The sequence below is a fragment of the Antedon mediterranea genome, chromosome 7, assembly GCF_964355755.1.
Source record: "Antedon mediterranea chromosome 7, ecAntMedi1.1, whole genome shotgun sequence".
Lineage (NCBI taxonomy): Eukaryota > Metazoa > Echinodermata > Crinoidea > Comatulida > Antedonidae > Antedon > Antedon mediterranea.
The window spans coordinates 15132087-15152604 of NC_092676.1; the positions used below are offsets into that span (position 1 = coordinate 15132087).

Here is a 20518-nt window from a genome sequence, read left to right on the forward strand (position 1 = left end):
TTTAATACAGTTTAGCAAACTAATGACTAACATCATATAATGGTAGTTAACCTTCACAGATTTAATAAGAATGCCAAGATATTTAAAGAGATATAAACTAAGAATAAAATCAAGTATTCACATTGAAGGATAGCCACTTTGAAGGATAACCATTTGACCTTCAGTGTATTAAGAATAAAGAATCAGAAAAAAACAAACAATTACAGTATATGGTATTATTTGACAAGTGTTCCTATAGTATGTCTTGGCAGTTTTCTACCAGTATAAAACAATCTATATGTTTGGCGGGTATGATTTTTTGGAATCAACAATTTACTCTTTTTATGATTTTATAACACTGCAGTCAGAGCACCATTTTGGGTATCTGGTGTATCATGTCCAAGCTACTGTATGTACAGCATACAACAATTACGCTACATCATGATTACGTGCTTATAAATATAAACAATAGTCCTCCTGGCGGTGGTCAGTTAAGACGATGTTTATACAATAAAAAAAAACAAATATTGAAAATAAAAAAATGACCGATATGATACGATACGAGGAAAGTTAATTGCAACCTCAAATTCAAATAAAACATTTAAAATTAAAGTTTAACCAAAAACTTTATGAAAATCTCTTTAAAAACATAATTAATATCAAAATACATATTATTTACAAATACGGACATCAAAAAAAGAAGACGACAAATTAAAGACTCTTATCAGAAAAGGGCATTCGGGTACAGGAATAAACTCACCAAGAATTGAAAAGACCAAAATCAGTGATAAATCTTTTTGAACGTTTGGTTTTAACTCTAGAAAGAAGGAAAAGGTACCAATTGGTTTCCAACCCTGGCCTATCATCTTTGGAAACTGAGCAAATATTAGATGTAAAAAAAGTGGTATTTTTAAAATTGGAAGGCCTATGTAATACCTGCATATTGTAAAATCCTACTCAAAAAGCAACATTTATACAGTTAACTACTTTTTGAAACAGGAATCTAAAATATACAGAATTGATGAACTGATACAAATATGGTGTGCTTAAAGTATGCATACTTGTCGTCATTATATATACCTTATCGCCATTTTGTCGATTGTTTTGTTTTATTTGTTGACAATTTAATATTAGTTTTTATACGATAAAACTCCAGAGAAAAAACAGAGTTAAATTTTAAGGCTATCACCACACAAAGAAACTTCGAGATGAGCTGACGTTTGCACTCTTTAACAAAAATGTTACAATTGTATTCTAAAAATATTCACAGGCGAAAAACACAGAAACACCTATTTACATAATTGTTTAATACATAATTGTTAAACTTGTTTACATGGAGTTTCAGTCAAATTGGTTACACAACTCTTGTTTTGACTAACCAGGATGACTTCGCTAGAAAGAGTGTTTACCGTCTACCCTGGTGTGTTAGTATTAGTGTTTTAACTAGAGTATACCAGAGCAGCAGGTAAAATTATACACTGCTTTCAGTGTGAAGATAAAAGATAAAAACTAGGCCTACTAGTATGACATGCTACAACTTACATTTACAATACAAGCAATGGTTTTCATATTTATTCATGGAAGTCAAGTTATAATACTGAAAAGGCAAGTTATAAATACTGAAAAGATGTACTGTTAAATCAAATCTGGTTAATGAAATAGACTTTATTGCCTTAAAAAAGTAATCAATGGTAGCCTGACAAACAGGTGTCTACAAAACACCGGAACAGCCTCTCCTGAATGAGGTGAGGGTAAATTTTACTCGGGAGTCGGACCACATACTATAGTCTATAAAAATACATCATCAGAACAGTCACTACACAGACTTGACGGAGTTAAAAACCATCTCCGTGCAATATTTAACAAAATAAGATGATGAATATACTTACAGATTTAAGTGGCGATTGTCTAAAACAGATTTTGAAAATATCAAAAATAATTGATAACTTTGAGAATGACCACTCTGTCGCCGCCCCAAATAAACTACACACAACAGATACGATACGATAGAATGGTCTGGTCTCTCCGTCGTACTTCCGGGATTGAGATCATTCATGCGTGTGGTACAGAAACCTTTGCTCAAAACAACAGAGACAGCGTTATACTAACAGTCTACCAATTACCTTCTAATATGTTATGACGTAACAGTTAAGCCCTCGTGGCAAAACAACCACTTGATTGAGTTCGGTGTACGGACTGCACTATGTAATATATAATAGGGGAAGGGGGAGGGGGGAGGGGGAGAGGATTGAGGAAGACCACCGGTGAAGAAGAAGAAACAGGGAGGAGACGAGTCGACGATAAATGGATAATACCTGTAGGCTGTATACATATACTTATACTGTACATACATTTTGTTCTTACATAAAAAGAAAACAAAAATTGAAAAGTCTAGAACTATAATAATAGAAAAGATCATTTATGCTGGACGTCTGTCTGATAAAAATAAAACTTTTCGAAATAGTCAACCGGATAGGCCTATTATAAATATAATAAATTAAATCATTATTTTTCTCCGTTTTATTTTCTACAGAAGTTAATAACCTTTATTAAAACTGCAAAGTGTTGTAATTAGTACCGATAGTTATAAATATTTACCTCTCACTTGTCCACAATATTTATTTTGTGTGTGTTTGTGTTTTAATTGTGTAATTGTTATATAAAAATGTAAAATGTGGTTTACTCTATATTATTGGAGGAAATCCAGAGAGGGTCCCAATTCTGCAAAATGCCGGCCTACAAACAGGCCTATCTTAGCTATAGGCCTATATAGCTAGAAGACTCCATTAAAGTCTGGAGAATCCGGACCAAGATAGGATAGGATCCCAGTTCTGGACGATATTTGGGTCTTGTGTGATCGGTAAAATTGTAACTTTTTGAATTACGAACTGAAAACTACATAATGTTTATACTACAATAGTCAATAAATTATTACATTAGACAACCACCCATTTGGCCGTAATGGTTTGTTTGATGAGGGCCTAATACTAACTGCATTACTTAGTATTGAATATTAATAGTAATGGTTTGATGAGGGCCTAATACTAACTGCATTACTTAATATTGAATATAATAGTAATGGTTTGATGAGGGCCTAATACTAACTGCATTACTTAATATTGAATATAATAGTGGTTTGATGAGTGTCTAATACCAATTTGTCTGTGCTTTCACACAAACTTTATCCACAAGGATATCCATAGATAAAATTAACATGACGCAGAGGAGCCATTTTCACCACTCCGTTAGAAACTTTTATATTCGGATTTTTCGTATTTTAAATATTATTTTTCACTTGTATTTTTATATGATTTTTTATATTTTTAATTGTTTGTCCGAGCTTGTCAGAAAATTGAAAGTCCTTAAAATCATTATTTTTCTCCGTTTTATTTTCTACAGAAGTTAATAACCTTTATTAAAACTGCAAAGTGTTGTAATTAGTACCGATAGTTATAAATATTTACCTCTCACTTGTCCACAATATTTATTTTGTGTGTGTTTGTGTTTTAATTGTGTAATTGTTATATAAAAATGTAAAATGTGGTTTACTTTATATTATTGGAGGAAATCCAGAGAGGGTCCCAATTCTGCAAAATGCCGGCCTACAAACAGGCCTATCTTAGCTATAGGCCTATATAGCTAGAAGACTCCATTAAAGTCTGGAGAATCCGGACCAAGATAGGATAGGATCCCAGTTCTGGACGATATTTGGGTCTTGTGTGATCGGTAAAATTGTAACTTTTTGAATTACGAACTGAAAACTACATAATTTTTATACTACAATAGTCAATAAATTATTACATTAGACAACCACCCATTTGGCCGTAATGGTTTGTTTGATGAGGGCCTAATACTAACTGCATTACTTAATATTGAATATTAATAGTAATGGTTTGATGAGGGCCTAACACTAACTGCATTACTTAATATTGAATATAATAGTAATGGTTTGATGAGGGCCTAATACTAACTGCATTACTTAATATTGAATATAATAGTGGTTTGATGAGTGTCTAATACCAATTTGTCTGTGCTTTCACACAAACTTTATCCACAAGGATATCCATAGATAAAATTAACATGACGCAGAGGAGCCATTTTCACCACTCCGTTAGAAACTTTTATATTCGGATTTTTCGTATTTTAAATATTATTTTTCACTTGTATTTTTATATGATTTTTTATATTTTTAATTGTTTGTCCGAGCTTGTCAGAAAATTGAAAGTCCTTCTTGAACCAATAGGTATACCTATTCTGTAATTATGTTCTTTAGGACTTTGAAGCTCCCAAATGAGAATTCACAGGAGCTCATTGAGGTAAACTCTAATTTTTAGGTTAAAACAATTTACAAATAGCCAAAAGTTAATTCATGAGAAACAAGTAGGCTTTCGAAAGGGGTATAGAACGGCAGATAATATATTCATTAGACACCATTATCTCTAAAGAGCGGGGTAGGGGTTTTGTTTATTTATAGATCTTAAACGTGCCTTTGATTCTAAGTTGAAATATATCGGTGTATCTGGCAAAATGTTAACCATCATAATTTACCTATACCATGGATAAATAACATTTTTCCATGCCTATACCAAAACTTATCTGCTCATGTTAAAATAACTAACTTAGTCCCTCTTTTAATTGTTCGATTGGAATACATTCGTTGTCGTCTTCACTTGAACATTGACATTAGGGCCTAGGCCTAATGATTTGTGGTAAAGTGGTGTAAACGAAAATATTCAAATTGGAGATTGTCATAATTATTAATCATCTTGTTTACGCAGATAACTTATTTTAGTGTTAGCTCTCCAAAAAAACAATTAATAAACTTGAACTTTATTGTCATACCTGGAAATATAAATACTAAAAAATCCAAAATTAATGTTTTAAAAAATGGCCGCAATTTGAACATCGAAAAATGGAAGTAACTGAGGCTATATACTGGAAATCTTTCTACGAAGGAACCTCTGAAATGAAATTACATTTGTTATTAGACAATTTATATAATGAAAACGTTGTTCTTGGGGAAATTTTTGACTTGGCTTGTAAAAAATACCTACAAAGTGCCTGGGATACCAGGTTAGATATATATAAGAAATTACCAACATTACCCCAATAATTAGCCTATTTGGCTTTTACATTGATAAACTAGTTTATTTGCTTATCTAACTTCAAATACATATAAACATATATATTTGTGTTTATCTCGATTTTTGTAAAAATAATCATGATTATGTATTATTTATACTTTTGACCTATTGTATCGTTATACTGTTATCCAATTGTTTTTTAGTTTTATTTTCTATGTATAAGTTTTTTTTTTTTTTTTTTTTTTCAGTCAGACATTTTAGCTTATTTAGTTTATACATTGATAGACCAGTTAGATATACCAATAACTAATCATTAAACAAATAAAATCTTGTACTTGCTGTTTGCTATATCTATAATTTCAAGTACATATTATAAACATATATTTGTGCTTATTTCGATTTATGTAGTAATTTTATCATGATTATGTATTATTTATACTGTTCACCTATTGTACCTTTATTCTGTTTTTTTTTTTTTTTTTTTTTTTTTTTTTTTTTTTTGTAAGTTAATTATGTAAGTTTTATCATCATTTTCCTTTTATATGTTGTTGTTTATATTTGTATGGACGCACCACCGAAAGGTGTGTGCCACTGATTCGAAAGTGAGTACCAATAAATACTGAATACTGATACGGTATTCAATTACACATTGTTATTTCGAATTACCTTTAGTTTTAAGTGGTTCATTAAACAAAGCATGCAATACAACACAATCAACAAAAAGCAATCCAAGGTTTATTCTGTTTAAAATCATTTATTTATCGCAACTTATTTTTTGTACTAATTAATACATGGAAGCATATTTTTTTATGTGAAAATACTTCCTATTTTAATTTATGGAAATGAAATCTGGGGAATGTTTGACAGCACAAACAATATTGAAAAAAAAACCAGAAATTTGCAGATATTTATTGCAAGTTGGGGAAATGCACCTAATGCCGCTTCTTTACTACCTCCGAGAAAGGAGATTATCACCTTTTTTGTTTGTTTGGGCCTACATATTACACTAGATTTGTGCTATGAGTTTCAATTTAGAAAATTAATGAGTAATTAGAATCGTTGGACACAAGCAGGTACTTTTTTTAATCTATTATTTTTTGTATTATTAGGGCCAATGGCCCATATACATGAACTTCCCTGAAAAGGAAAGAAGAAAAAAAAATCTATCCTCTAATAAGGAAAAAAACTCAAACCAGATTTAAGTTAAGAAAAAGTTGCTTAAGACTAATATCACTTGAAGCGGTTTCTTTAATTTAATATGGATGTGGCTGATCCTATACAAACCAACACATAAGGATCTATTATGCCATAATATTTCTGGTTTTTAAAAATGTATTTTGTAGAGGGCTTTAATGACCAGGCGGAGGACAATGGTGTCTAAGCGAAGTTGAGTTGAAACTCTAGTAGGAGGCCTGCAGGGAAGTCAAAAAAAGTCTTTCCCGGATAGAAAGCTACATGATTAATTTATTGGCAAATGCCTTGTTGGTTCTTGTTGTCGATTTCTAACTTGCGGCTTGAGCTGCACAGCAGCCTTATGATTTTGAAACCATTCACGAGTGATTTTCAGCAGAGAACCGAAAGTTCCCTCTCAGCCCCATGGTTTGAGCTGGATTCCCGCCACCCGATATCGAGTTCCAAGTCCTCCGCCAATAGTATTTTGCAGATCATATTCTTCGTAAATAAAAGTGTCCACCAGGCAAGATAGGCACAGGATGCCCTACTTTTAAATATTCCTCTCAAACGAAGTGTGCCATATCGTAGAATTTGCCAATCATGGGGATCCTCATGAGCACCCATCGTCAGGCTCTCTTGTAATTTTTGCACAAAAGAATGTTTTGTCCGTTCATGAGAATAACGGCTCACTTAAAGATGTATTGTCCCCCTGAAAAAATAATTCTTAAAAAAAAGTTGTTGAATATTCCATTTTAATGTAACATAATAGTTATCCACTTTGACCAAAAATTGGATCGAAATAAAATGTATTTACTTGAAAAAAAATGTAATTTAAAGCAAAAAATGGTCAAATTGGCTGACAGTCAATGAATTTTTGGTTACGTTTTTTTATAACCATTTTTTTATTTTGTCATTTTACAATTGAAAACATAATTTTTTTCTCGAAATGTATTTCCTTTTTTCTATTGTTGGAATGAATGTTTTACTAAAAATGTACTGTAGGCCTATATAATAAATACAGCGACCTATAGTAGTCTGTCTGGGAGTTGCAGCAATAAATTAATAAAATGTGTCTCCTAACCTATAATAATGATTTTTTTTATGTTGAATTGTGTACGATTTTTTATGCTACGTTGATATATTCCCACCTAAAACTTTAGCATTTTGGGAATTTATAGGAAATAATTTACAGGGCACAAACTTGATTAAAAAAAGTATATCGTATCGCCAGTTTATTTTTTAGCATGCAGGATACTTTTTTTTATATCACGCCCTCTTTATAATAATAATAACGCGCGTGGGGATTCGGGAATCAAAAGATGGCGAACTCATAATAACAAATTCAACGAAACCAACACACGTCGTACGAAGGGAAACATCCATCTAGGAAGCCTAACTAGGCCTAGGCAGGCCTATATGATATGAATCTGAGAAAGATTTTTCTGTGAAGAAGTATATTTTTCTTGGTTAGAATGGTAAAGCTTCAAATGTTTTTTTTTTATCATAATATATGATTGAAACAATAATGTTTGCCGCTACTACTCTAGCCTCCTAGCTAGCTAGCCAGGCCTACCTAGTAGGCCTAGCTAGGCCTAGGCCTACTAGGGCCTAGCCTAGTACGTAGTCAAGTCGCCCCATCGAAAAGTCGCCCCAACAGTCAACACAAACAAAGTCGCCCCATTGCAAAGAAAGTTGCCCCTAAACATTAAAATAGTTTACAAGTGCGTAAAATCAAAATTACGTAATTGATATTCTTGCGCAGTTTGAACACAAAATATTACAAGGAACGTATAGGCTAGGTAATAAAAAGAGGAAGCCTCGCCGTGTAGTACCGTACACCACTCTAAATTAGGTACGAACGAGTCCAAAAATTCAAGTCAATATTTTAAAATAAAATTGAGGTAAAAAATCAGAAAAAACACATTTTCAAAAATGTAAATTTTATTAAAATTGACCAACTACTTGATTTTATATTAATTTTTAGTCTTTATTTGAATCGGAATTTTGGTATAGGGATTGCTAATAACATTTTGACCTTTTTATAATCGATTTTTAATATTTTGTATAAAACATGTAAATCTTTTTACTTCATAGATTTGATTTTTTTTTTTACAGAATGAAGCTTGCAAAATTTACATCATTCTAAAATCCCCTCCCTACCCCCAATATTTATTTACATTCCCAACCCCCATCATAAGGAAAGAAAAGTTGGGTATGGGGTTTTATATTAATGTTTCATTTGAATCACATTCAGTATAAATGTAAAGGATGTGTCCATTCTTCAAATCTACGACGTCATCAGGAAGTTCTGATTCCTGGTTTTATTTCTTTCTTTTCTTTTTTTGGGCCCATATTCAAACTACAGAAAATAGTTTTTAAATAAAAAACTTTAAATGTACTATAAAATGGTAGTGAAAAGGAAACAGTAAATATAAATATGTACTTAAAAAATACTACTGTACCACCACTGATAAAATGTAAATCTATCATTGAAATAAAATAGAATATTTTTACTCATCAATTTCAGTTGTCAAACAATTAAAGTTTGTAAAAATACCTGAAAACAAAATAAATCTATTAGAAATTCCTTGATCATATGACCTGCAAATTCATGAATGTGCCAATCAGCAGCCAATTAAATGATGTCATGCGATATTCATTCTAAACTGTTTAAGCGTCGGATTTTCAGATATTAGAAATCCACTTAAATCGCCTATAATATGTTTATAATTTGTAATTAAAATTAAACAAAATTATTTAATAATATTTAAGTAATCTTATGTTTTGAATATTCTGACAGTGACACATATCGTTTATTTAATAATATTTAAGTAATCTTATGTTTTGAATATTCTGACAGTGACACATATCGTTAATTTACACTAAAAATATATTTATGTTTATGACCCCTAGTGGCTGTATACTCAGAATTATGAAAAAGTAAATCACTATCAATAGCCTTGTTAGAAAGAATATTGTATGTTTCAATCATGTCCCCTCTATGCCACCTTTCTTCTAGGTTGTTAAATTAAAAATGTTTAACCTTTCTAATAGAACATGCCATGCAAACTAGGTGAATATCTTTCCATATCTGAGGAGACCATGCCGGACTGCAAATGCAAGATGAGGCCTGATCAATTTAATCATATCAACAACTGATTTATATTTAATTGATCTTTTGATAGTACCTAAAACTCGACTCGATTACTGGAGAATGGGGCTCCTGTAGCAGACCTACCACATAGCTTACTTTAAAATACATTTAGTAGTTGTTTTATTTTACCATTGCGCTAACAATGACTAAAGTAGAATCTCTTCACTTATCATGTTCAACCAATTGCTAGACATTAAATGTTTGTACCATAATATGTTTTTTCACTAACAATATTTTAAAATCAATGAGTACAATAGGAAAATACAAGGCTAGTCTGTTATGTTAAGATACTTTCTCAGAAAATTCAACCATTATGTAGAAGTACATTTTGTACACTAATATTTCTAGCTAAAAAGTATAGATTATAAATACTGAAATTCCAGTTTTCTTTAAAGATATTTATTATGAATTATGAAATTGTTCATCCATCGTGTAATTGAAAAGTTGCTCGCTGTTGGATGCTTATGAAATAAATTTTCACAATGTATTTTTGTTTAGATTCACATAGCTGCCTTAAATGATGATTCAGGTAATGAATCTGAGTCTGAGCCAGTGATAGAGACAGCTACCAAAGAAGCACAGGTATGTGTACCGTATATTTCGGTGTATAAGTCGCACTTTTGACACACAAATTTGACCTCTAAATTAAGGGTGCGTCTTATACACCGAACATAAATGCCTCACCACACAGAGTGTACATATTGTCACCTCGTTGGCTAGGCCTGACTGAGTAGGCTAGGCCTAGCTACAGTGTACTAACGTAACGGCAACCTGCTTCTTCCTAGTTTTCAAGCCATTTTAGCGTGATGTTATACTAAATATGATGAAAAGATTTGTTTATTATGGAGCTGTTTTAGGCGCTCCGATAAAACTTCATTTGTAAACGTTTACTATTGGAATAGTATTTATTTATAGTTATATGCACGATCGCCGACCGCCGTACCCCCAGCGCAAGCCCCCCTTCGCGGCCACATGTTGTACGGTATTCGAATAGTATATTTTCCAGGTGATTATAGCATGGACCTTGCGTACACACTTCTCGGATACATAGATACTAATCGAATACGATTGTCCGTGAAAACGTGCGCCCTCTCGAAATGATCGAGCGAGGCTAGCCCACACACGTGCGTGTTACACACACGGTCATGCACTCGATGTTGCGGGTGCGAAACTCATGAATAACAAGTTAGAAACAACTTGTTGAGGCTGGGCGCGGCCGAGCCTAGGTAAGAAAAAACCTAAATAAAGGACGCCGTTGTAGATATAACAAAATATATTATTACAATAATATTGATTACAATTTAAAAAAAAATTGTTTTGATGAAATATAAGGTGCGTCTTATACATCGACGATATAAAAAATACCGATATTTTACTCTCAGTTAGGGGGTGCGACTTATACACCGAAATATACGGTACCAGCAGCACTGATTAAGTGTTTTCTATAGCTATTCATTATTTTCCTTTCTGAGGTTTAAAGACACTTTTGTTGATCTTTTATGAAATTATGTCATATTTTGTATTGGATCCGACCCATATTTTAATATAGCAACATTTTCAGTAACCTTGATGTGTGTTTTTTGACAAGAATAGGAGCAATTCATTATGTTATAAATTTAATTCTTAAAGTCAACCTTTAAATGCTTTAAAGCTTTTTTGCTAAAACATTATTTTGTATTAAATTATTGATTTGTTTACATGTGTGGTTTTTGACAGGAAGCTGAAGCATATGCCCTGTACAATAAAGCACTGGAGTTACAACGTGCAAACTTGCATGAAGAAGCAGAACTTCACTACAAAAAGTTACTCAACACAAGCCTATTGAAAAAGGTATCCTAACTAAGTGATTGTATTAGTTGCTTTTTGTGTTTTAAAGTCATGACAGGTATGTTCACATTCAATCATGGAGTGACATTCAGTGTCTTGTGTTTAAAACGCTCTGATCATCAGTTCCAAGTGAAAATGTATATGTTCATGATAAATGTATGAAAGTTTGAATCTTAGTAGTTTACAGATTTTCAATTTATACAATGATACCTTCAAATCTACTGGGTTTTTTCTACTTGCAGAAGAAGTAATTTTAAACAGTAATTACTGAGATGATAAGGTTTCCTTTATCTGATTAATTTATGAAAATCATATCGCCAATGCTAACTGTACTGTTGCTGTACAGTATTAAAATTAAAAACTGAAAAACGTTTGATGTTTAACTAAAGTTCTGTCTACACTATCAAACTTTATGGGACCAAAAATATTATGTGCCCATATATGGACATAATGATGTGATATCACTCCCATATTTGGGCATATCACTATCATATTTGGGCACAAATTTGTTTGTCAAACTAGTTTGATAGTGTAGACAAAGCTTAAATTTGCTGTCAAAGTATATTGTTGCCTGCTAATCTGGGTCAAGTCCTTTCATTCACTGAAGATCAAAATCACATTTTGGATTAGCGTTTGTAATTATGCCCTGTGATGCTATCTTTATTAACATCACATGCTATGGGTTGTCTAATGCTAATCTGCGGTCTAGTCTATAAAAATATGTATGCCATGTTTAATACTGTGAGTCTGAACATATTCTCAGTCAAATGAAATTGCAAACTCTTTTTAAGAAAATAAGGCCACCCTCCCAACTTGATAAGGCCTGTGAAAAAACTGTATAATATCAAATTTATCTTATCTAATATGATCCCCCAAATTAACAAGCACGAATGTGCGATACTCGGGGTACAGAGAAGCTGTAATGACTTCATAAGACCGGATGTAACGTCACATACACATCAATAAACCTCGCTACCAAATACGGTACCATCTTCGAGACGTGATATGGCTGCATCCGGTTTGAAATAAAAAATCCGGCTCTATAGCTTTGAGGACATGTCCCTGTAGTATATTCATGCCAAATCCCAGCTCAATACTACAATGAATAAGTGAGGAGTAGTACTTTATAATCGCACTATACTCAATATTGTCCGGATGGAAGAAGAAGAGGAAAAGATGAGAGAGTCCTAGACTCACGTACCCCGAGTAATAAAACGAGATATACTCTATATTACGTATACAGTATATTTCACCATAAAGTTTAAGAAAATAGGTTTTGCCAGGGCTCGAACTGGGGACCTTCTGCGTGTCAAGCAGACTTGATAACCACTACACTACGAAACCTTTTAAACCAAAAATGTGGGTTACACAAAGTTTTTTAATCCATTTAAACTACAAATAAATATAGTAATAAGCACAAAGCAAAATAAGAATTTAAAAATTATTTAAAAAAAAGATATACTGTATATCATATTGCGTATACAGTACTTTTCACCATAAAGTTTTTTAAAAAAAGGTTTCGCCCAGGTTCGAACTGGGGACCTTCTGCATGTTAAGCAGACGTGACAACTACTATGCCAAGAAGCCGCATATAACAACAAAACGCTGTGGTGTGTCAAACATTGTGGCTTCTTAATTAAACAAATTAATTAACAAATAAAAAACAAATGCCAAATCCCAGCTCCATACTACAACGAATAAGAGAGGAGTAGTACTTTATAAATCGCACTTTTTACTCAATAGTGTCCGGATGGAAGAAGAAGATGAAAAGATGAGAGAGTCCTAGACTCAGGTACCCCAAGTAAAAAGGACTATGGCAGTGGTATTTGTTTTCAAAATGCTGCTTTCATCAACATGGTCCAAGGCAACTTGAATTTTGATGCTTATTTTTTTTATGTCAAAATGGTTTAATTTAATTTGGAAACCAAATTCATGCAATAAAACTAAATATTAAAATGACTTCAGTATAAATCATTTGCATTTCATTCATGAATTGTGTACAATCACTAAATACTGAGTAATTCAATTAATTAATAAAATCTAAAAATAAAATGAGACTGCTGTGGTGAATTGATGATTGTGGTGATTCAAATAACAAGGAATTCAATTATTCAAATACTTTAAAAAGAACCTGTTTACAATAGTTATAGTTTAATTAAATGAGATAATACAATAAGGTAACGGCATGAACACTTCTGCTATAATTTATAAATAAAGAAAAAAGCACTGGCAGTTGGTTTTAATTTATTTTGTTTGCTGTTCTTCCTGTAACAGTTTTTACTGTAGACATTGATGACTCATGTGTGTGTGACAATGCAAGTGATTCTTTGTAAAACTCATAATACTATATTAATACAACATTAGATGTTAATATTGATCCAACTAACCTATAACATCTTTTAACTTATTCAATTTGCTATAGACGATATGAATATCCACCAGAACTATTTCTTCTTGTATTATACGTGCTTTTTTTTATATTTTTTTTAACCATATTTAATGAGGGTGATCCATCCAGCTATTGCTGATCATTAGGGACCCTCAGAGGTCCACAAGACAAGATGCTTTTACATAAACAAAGTCTAATTACAAGTCTTTGGGAGTGGAGTTGTAATTTGGTCCTTTGAAAAAATCTTGACTTGTGACAGGACTTGAACCCAGGACCCTTGGAGTGGTAGCCAAGCATCATAACCACCAAGCCACAACTCCACTAACACAAGCTTCCCGTGCCGGGAATCGAACCCGGGCCGCGTGGGTGAAATCCTAACCCCTAGCTTGCTGTTGCAAGGGGCTAAAAATGTTTAATACAGTACTACTAATTAGAAATGTACTTTAAAAAAAAAGGCGCATAAGTTTAGAAACACATGTTAAACATGCACAGAAATATATTTTAAACATGTATACCTTTTTCTTTGTTCTTCTTTTAATACCATTTTTCCCTCCAGCTTTTCCATTCTTCAATGTTATAGGCTTACTTTCTTTTGATCCACTGTGACCCATTTTCTTCAATATTATATAACAGAAATTGTTAGTATATCCAGTTTTTATCTAAAAATCCAAGAGAGTCTTCTTAGGCTTATATTAATGCTGATTTTCTGAAAAACTTGTAATATTCGGTAATGCTGTGTATAACAGTCTAGATGAACAATTATATGAAGCTGACTGAAACATAATCTTGTTTAGGTGTTGGTTGTGTCCTCTCTCTACTTTACAAAACCTACAAATAAGTAAATAAGTTTAATTAAAAAAATTAATTGATTTAATTCCTTGTAAAAATGTGAGTATAAAAATGATTTTTTTAAAGCATATAGTATCTGGTAACTTTGTTGGTGGTCTAAAGCTAAAGATGTTAAATAGTAAAATTAAAATAATTGTTCCTTTTGTTCAGCTTATATTCAACAATTTCACTTACTACAGTGATTATTTGAGTGGAGTTCAGGTAGTATTTATACTTGGAAAAAAGTCCTAATTATTTTAAAGATGTATTGTCCCCCAAAAGCATGACAAATGAAGGTTAATAAAAAAAGACTTTGAATAGGTCATTTTGCAGTTTTAAAAAAGTTAATAATTTTTGTAGGAAAAAAAAATTAAGAAAAGTTTGTAATTTATAAAAAGACAAAATTAACAGTTAAATTCAACCAAAACCCCATTGACTTCTAGTCAATCTGACTATTTTCTCCTTTGAATTACAGTGTTTTCAGGTAAATAAATCAAAGTGAACAACTATTATGTGACATTAAAATGGCATATTCAACAAACAAATTATTTTTTCAGAGGCACAATATCTTTAATGCTTCTAAGCATTTAATTGGTTTTTTTTATATGTTGGGTGCTTATTAAAATTGTGATGGTAATAACACAAAATACATTTTAATATAACAAAATATTGTTACACTAGGCAGTAGCACATGAAGACAGTAACCCTGAGCAGATACTTCATCAACCTGGGTTCATGCTCAAGTATTCTACTTACAAGAATTTAGCAAGCTTGGCATCTCAGAAAACAGATAAAAAGACAGCAATGGAATTTTACCTTGAGGTGAGACAAGTATATACCCCTTCTATAACTGCCAACATTGGTCCACAAAACAATGATCCAGTATTATTTATAGTTAGGATAGTGCAAGCAGTTTAAAAATGTAACTTTGATTTTTTTCTTGTAGGCTATTAACATTGATTCAACTGATGTATCTTTGTGGTATAAAATAGGCAATTTAGCCTTAGAGTTGGTACATATTCCTCTGGCTAGAATAGCATTTGAACAAGCCTACCAATGTAACCCAAAGCACTGGCCTAGTCTTGACAGTCTATGTACTGTTTTATATGCTTTGTGTGACTACCCAGGTAAGTGAATTTATGTTTTCAACACTTCAACTGAGATGCTTTGCCTTTGTTGAATTCATTTTAACAAATAGTTTTGATCAATCAAATCAACTCTCTCAATCCAAAATTATTGAAATTGTATTCAGATAAAGACATTTGTACCAATTTAAACATATAACAATAGTTTTTCATTGTTCTCTTTTTTAAAGTTCTTTCATTGTACTGTAATTATTGTATACAATTGTATTTCTTATGTTAATGAGCAGGCTGTTTATACTACATTGCTAAGTGTTTTGAACTTGATTCCTGCTACCCAAAAGGTAATTATTTTCTTTAATTATCATGATGTAGATGTTTTTGTAAAATGCTTTGACTTAAAACATATTATTAGGCAAGGAGAGAAGGGAAGGGAGGCTAGCGTAGTAGCCTAGGGTTCTCATATTTTACATATGCTATATAATATAACATTGTAATGCATGAAAATACAGTTAGAATATAAATGAATTCATTTTAAATTCAGTTTTACTATGTTCTGTAGGTCATGTTTTACGAAAAAAGATCTTTTCTGAGCAGCCATCACTTGAAAGAGATACCTTTGTGTTGTTTCAACAATGGTAAGATTTTTTTCAGTGCCTTCTAATTGAAAGAATAGATCATTTGCACATGACATCACATACGCCAGACAACGTTGCGATGTATAGGAGGTGCCGGAATGTAGGTGGTTTTATACGCATTGACAATACCTTTAAAGGAATGTGCTGGCACACACATGAAAACTTAATTTGTACTTTTAGTGTAAAATCCTGTAGAATACAGCCTCTCCTGATACAAGGCCTAGCTCAGACTGTCTAGCTGAAATAATAACATTTGAAATAGAATAAAACTGTTTTAGGTGGTATATTTATTTTTATATTATATACCTCTTGCATGTCCATAAGAATACAAGAATATGTTAGAAATATACCAAAAAAATTAAGAAGCTTGCACTTTTGTAGAGTAGCTACACTCGAAACTCGTTGAATGTTGTGTGTATGACCAGATAGAATAAGATTTTCACGGCCCGACGGGACATATTAACCTTGGCCTAGCCTTTAAGGAGGTCATCTACTTTTTAAAATGTTATATGCCATTTCAAATTTCAAATAAACTGTAGAGTAGGCGAGTTGTCTTATATTCAATTATTGATTGTAACACGATGTGAACAGCAATAATGAACACAAAAGCCTGTCGCAAAGCCAAATATTTGTCCAGGTACCACCAAGATGGCCAAAAATGTGACGTCAGCACCTGTACATGTTGTGATTACAATATATCATTTCATATTAAAGTATGGCTGGCTATACATTTCTTAAAGGTAAAATTGAGAATGCCAACCAATGTTTTTATTGATATACAGTATCATATCCCTTCTGGAGTAAATTTTGAGAAATTTCCTCTTACCTCTTTGTAGGCATAACATAAAGTACTGCATACCTTTATTTACTAGTATTTTTTCCAATGCAATTCTTAAAACAATAATAGTTATTTCTAATTTGCAACTGTATATCTAGTGCTCTGACATCTGCCCTATGACATTTAATGTTTTGCTGGTTATAACCAACCCAGTCTAATACTTTACACATGAAGCACATTTTGTTGATTTATGTTGCCACATTTTTACATGTAAAATCAATCAAAGATTAAATTGTAATGCTTAATAATTCAAATCTAGATACCAATACCAAGACATTTTTAAAGTTTGAGGTAACATTTTTTCAAGCATATGTTTTGTTTTATGTCTTTTTTTTAGGAATGAAGAGCACTACAATGATGATAGTTGCCAAGACCATTCTCAGAAGGTATTTTAGAAAATATATAAATTTAACATACAGTACAGTTATTACTTACTGCTTCGTTCCCACACATAACCCTTCGTAGTCAACACGTGGGCCATTGTTTTTTGATTGCGAACTTACAAAATATTGTGTTTTGACCGCGATCCCATGCTCTCCCATGAAAGGCATTTGTCTTTTGATCGCGATCCCACATGCTCCCATGCTATATCACGGGAAGGTATTGTTTTGCTATTCCTCCAATCTCCAGGTATCAAAAGATAACAATGCTAGTATAATAACTTGGATCGACGAATTCTACCCCAACAGTTACGCCCGAGTAGGCCTTCCTAGCTACAGGCCTTGGCTAGGCCCAGAGCCTAGCGATTGTTGATATTAAATATTAAAAATGTTTCGTTTCCATTTCGTCGGACGTGATTTTCTCTAGAAAACTTGATTTAAAACAATAACCTGGTCGATAACCTCAAACACGCGTGAAGGCGGTGGATATATGCAGCATTTATGCTAAACAAAAGATGTACACAGTACCTAGATTTTGTGTCACATGACACGAAAATGTTCCTACATCTTTTTTCCTCCAAAATCTGGTCGGGACAAGAAAAATCTTAACATGGAATATATATTGATTTCGCATATATTTTCTTAATGTTCCCAGCCTAGGCTCAGTGTTTTTATAATTCACTAACCTAAAGATAGGATTAAATAATTTAGAGCGACGTAGGCCGCCTATACCTAGCCTCCTACAGTAGGTTCGAGTCCTTTGTCAACGTCCAGCCAAATCAGGCTAACTGGTGCATAGGGTGCCTACGAAAAATACATTGTGTGTGTGCACACATTGTCCATGCTTCTAAAAAGTCGATGACAGTGGACTGTATTACTCTACGAACCATCCTACGATCGACGTGTAATTATAATAACCATCATAGTACGCTGCTGACTACGATACGAACAATACATTGTAGGCCGGCTACTTTCACAACAATGACATTAGGCCTAGTTGCAAATCCTGCATTGGTGACATGTAAGGTGTGTGAAGCCAATAGATATTGGGGCAGGGGAAGCTGAAACATTGAGTAAAACGATGGCTAGGCCAAATGTGAACATATCGCCCATATTATACTCTCGAAACTGTGTGCCTACACTGGTTGATAGGCCTGAGCAGCTTCAACACTTTGTATAAGCACTTGGTGACTGCTCATTACTGTAAATTCTATTTTCCACCAATATATACAAATAAATAGGCTAATGTATCTAAGACACTGTATAAATAAGACTCAGGTGCCAGCGAGCCATAGCATCAAAAAGTTGCTGTGTAATATGATGTTGAAGTCCTATCAGCTGGCTGAAAATTACCCACATACTGTAGGCCAACAATTTTTATTGTAAATTTTAAAAAGGTTTAATTAGTTAAAACTGGGAAGACATTTTTTATTTAATTTTTTTAATTTTTTTTATACAGTATACTGAATAAATGTAACCAAATGAATGCATGACATATATTGCCTTTGTAATTGTCTTATAATGGTCGAATGATCATTCTCATTACGTGCAATAATTATATGAAACTGTAACTTAATTATTAATGACTAGAAGAAATACCTGCCCCAGAGTGGCTACATCTCTCCAACCATACTTCAGTGTAATACCTTTCCAGAACAATCTAATTTGAATACTTCAGTACTCCTTCAAACCCCCAATGCCCTCCCCAAGAATGGTTGAAATGTCATTTTGATACCCCATGTGTATGGATGCATGCAATAGCAGCCAAAGTGGTGAATTCAGACCTCATATAACCTGTAATTATTCAAAGTAGCAAATTATTTCTAATGGTTTTCAGTGTTTTTAAAATAGATGGTTATAAATGTTTGAAAATGGTTTCACATTTTTGAAGCACAAAAAAACAAGGTCTTAAAGCACTGAAAACAAGTAAAAAGTTAATTGAGGTTCAACTTAATCTCAGACTTTTCAAGACTGTGGCGTCTCCTATCCTAGTAAAGCTATAGAAACAATGACTAAATGGACAAAAATCAGAATGCTACTGTAATTATGAATTAAAAATGTAATGTTCCACAACTATAAATGATTGCTCTGAATTGAATGCATTAGTGTCACATTGTCAAATGGTACCAAAGGATGAGACATGAAATTAAGCGTAATAACTGTTGATATCACTTGATCTCTTTTTGTTACAAATTTATTATTAATATGTCTCGTAATTTGACTAGTATTGGTCAGTTTTATCTAGTTTTTCCTGCTGAATCAGAAGTTTGTTAAAAAAGGAAATGTTGCATTTCCTTAAAGAAACTCGATAAGTGAATGCTTGAAGTGCCATGTGAGTAAGCTCCTCATTCAAATATTGTTTGATATATGTTCACAAGAATAGTTTATTGTACCTACAGTACCTTCATCTAAGTATTAAAAGCACCTTCATGTATAATTATTTTTATTATTTATAAATTTGATATACCTACAATAGCACATCTATAATTCTCATTCTGTATTGCCAATCATTTTTTTTAATGACAAATACATTTCTCTATTAAATCATGGAGTAATAATTACTCTATGATTAAACCTAATTCTGTAACCCTTATCATCTTTGGTTTCACCGGTTAGCCCAACAAAAAGAGTTCAATAGATGACAGTTAAGATTGTTGAACGAGTCTGTTAATGCTAGAGTCTTTGATTCGCCAGTCAGGAAATTCATGGCTAGCAGGAAGCAAACAAAACATAAAAAAATAATATAATAACATATAAGCATAATAATATATAGATTTTTGTTTTAAATAAAAAAATGAATAAATTAATTTTAATTAAGTTTAAATTAAATAAGGTGCTATATAAATTGGAACCACAATTCTAAGTATATCAATGCAGAATATGCTTCTAAGTTGTAAATTATTATAAATAATCATTGATACATTGTTACCTCCACCTAGTAGGTTATATTTTTGTCTGAGATACGAGTGTGTGGTTGTCAGCAGGATAACGTCAAACTAATAGATGGATCTTTACCACATTGAAACCACATATAAATGGAAGACTTTTTTCAATTTTGGTGCAATCCGGACCAGGATCCCTATGGACCACTTTTATTATTTTGATAATAATTTTAGTTAAACGTCAAAACTACAAGGTGGATCTTT

The 20518-nt window shown here is 32.4% G+C and overlaps 2 protein-coding genes across 5 annotated transcripts in view; one reads left to right on the top strand and one right to left on the bottom strand.

Moving 5' to 3' along the window:
• Window positions 1–14348, bottom strand: part of LOC140055768 (uncharacterized) — a 58042-nt gene extending 43694 nt beyond the window's left edge. For 2 of the 4 annotated variants that reach the window (XM_072101171.1, XM_072101169.1), the window contains exon 1: window positions 14122–14348. In XM_072101171.1, coding sequence (XP_071957272.1) covers window positions 14122–14217 — 96 coding nt within the window. In that variant the 5' untranslated portion in view covers window positions 14218–14348. Of the gene's footprint in view, window positions 1–1868; window positions 2123–14121 lie in introns of those variants that run through there. The other 2 variants (XM_072101172.1, XM_072101173.1) reach the window with 2 other exon arrangements.
• Window positions 7581–18784, top strand: LOC140055772 (calcineurin-binding protein cabin-1-like). Its single transcript, XM_072101180.1, has 8 exons — window positions 7581–7711; window positions 9889–9972; window positions 11107–11220; window positions 15116–15256; window positions 15381–15561; window positions 15807–15860; window positions 16079–16154; window positions 17330–18784. Exons 1-8 carry the CDS (start codon window positions 7709–7711, stop codon window positions 17385–17387), a joined length of 711 nt encoding a protein of 236 aa, XP_071957281.1. The 5' UTR covers window positions 7581–7708; the 3' UTR covers window positions 17388–18784.
• The last annotated feature ends 1734 nt before the right edge of the window (window positions 18785–20518 follow it).

Coding starts and splice junctions, on each gene's coding strand:
- LOC140055772 (XM_072101180.1), top strand. Junction 11,221..15,115: donor ACACAAGCCTATTGAAAAAG/GTATCCTAACTA, acceptor TTGTTACACTAG/GCAGTAGCACATGAAGACAG. Junction 16,155..17,329: donor TTTGTGTTGTTTCAACAATG/GTAAGATTTTTT, acceptor TCTTTTTTTTAG/GAATGAAGAGCACTACAATG.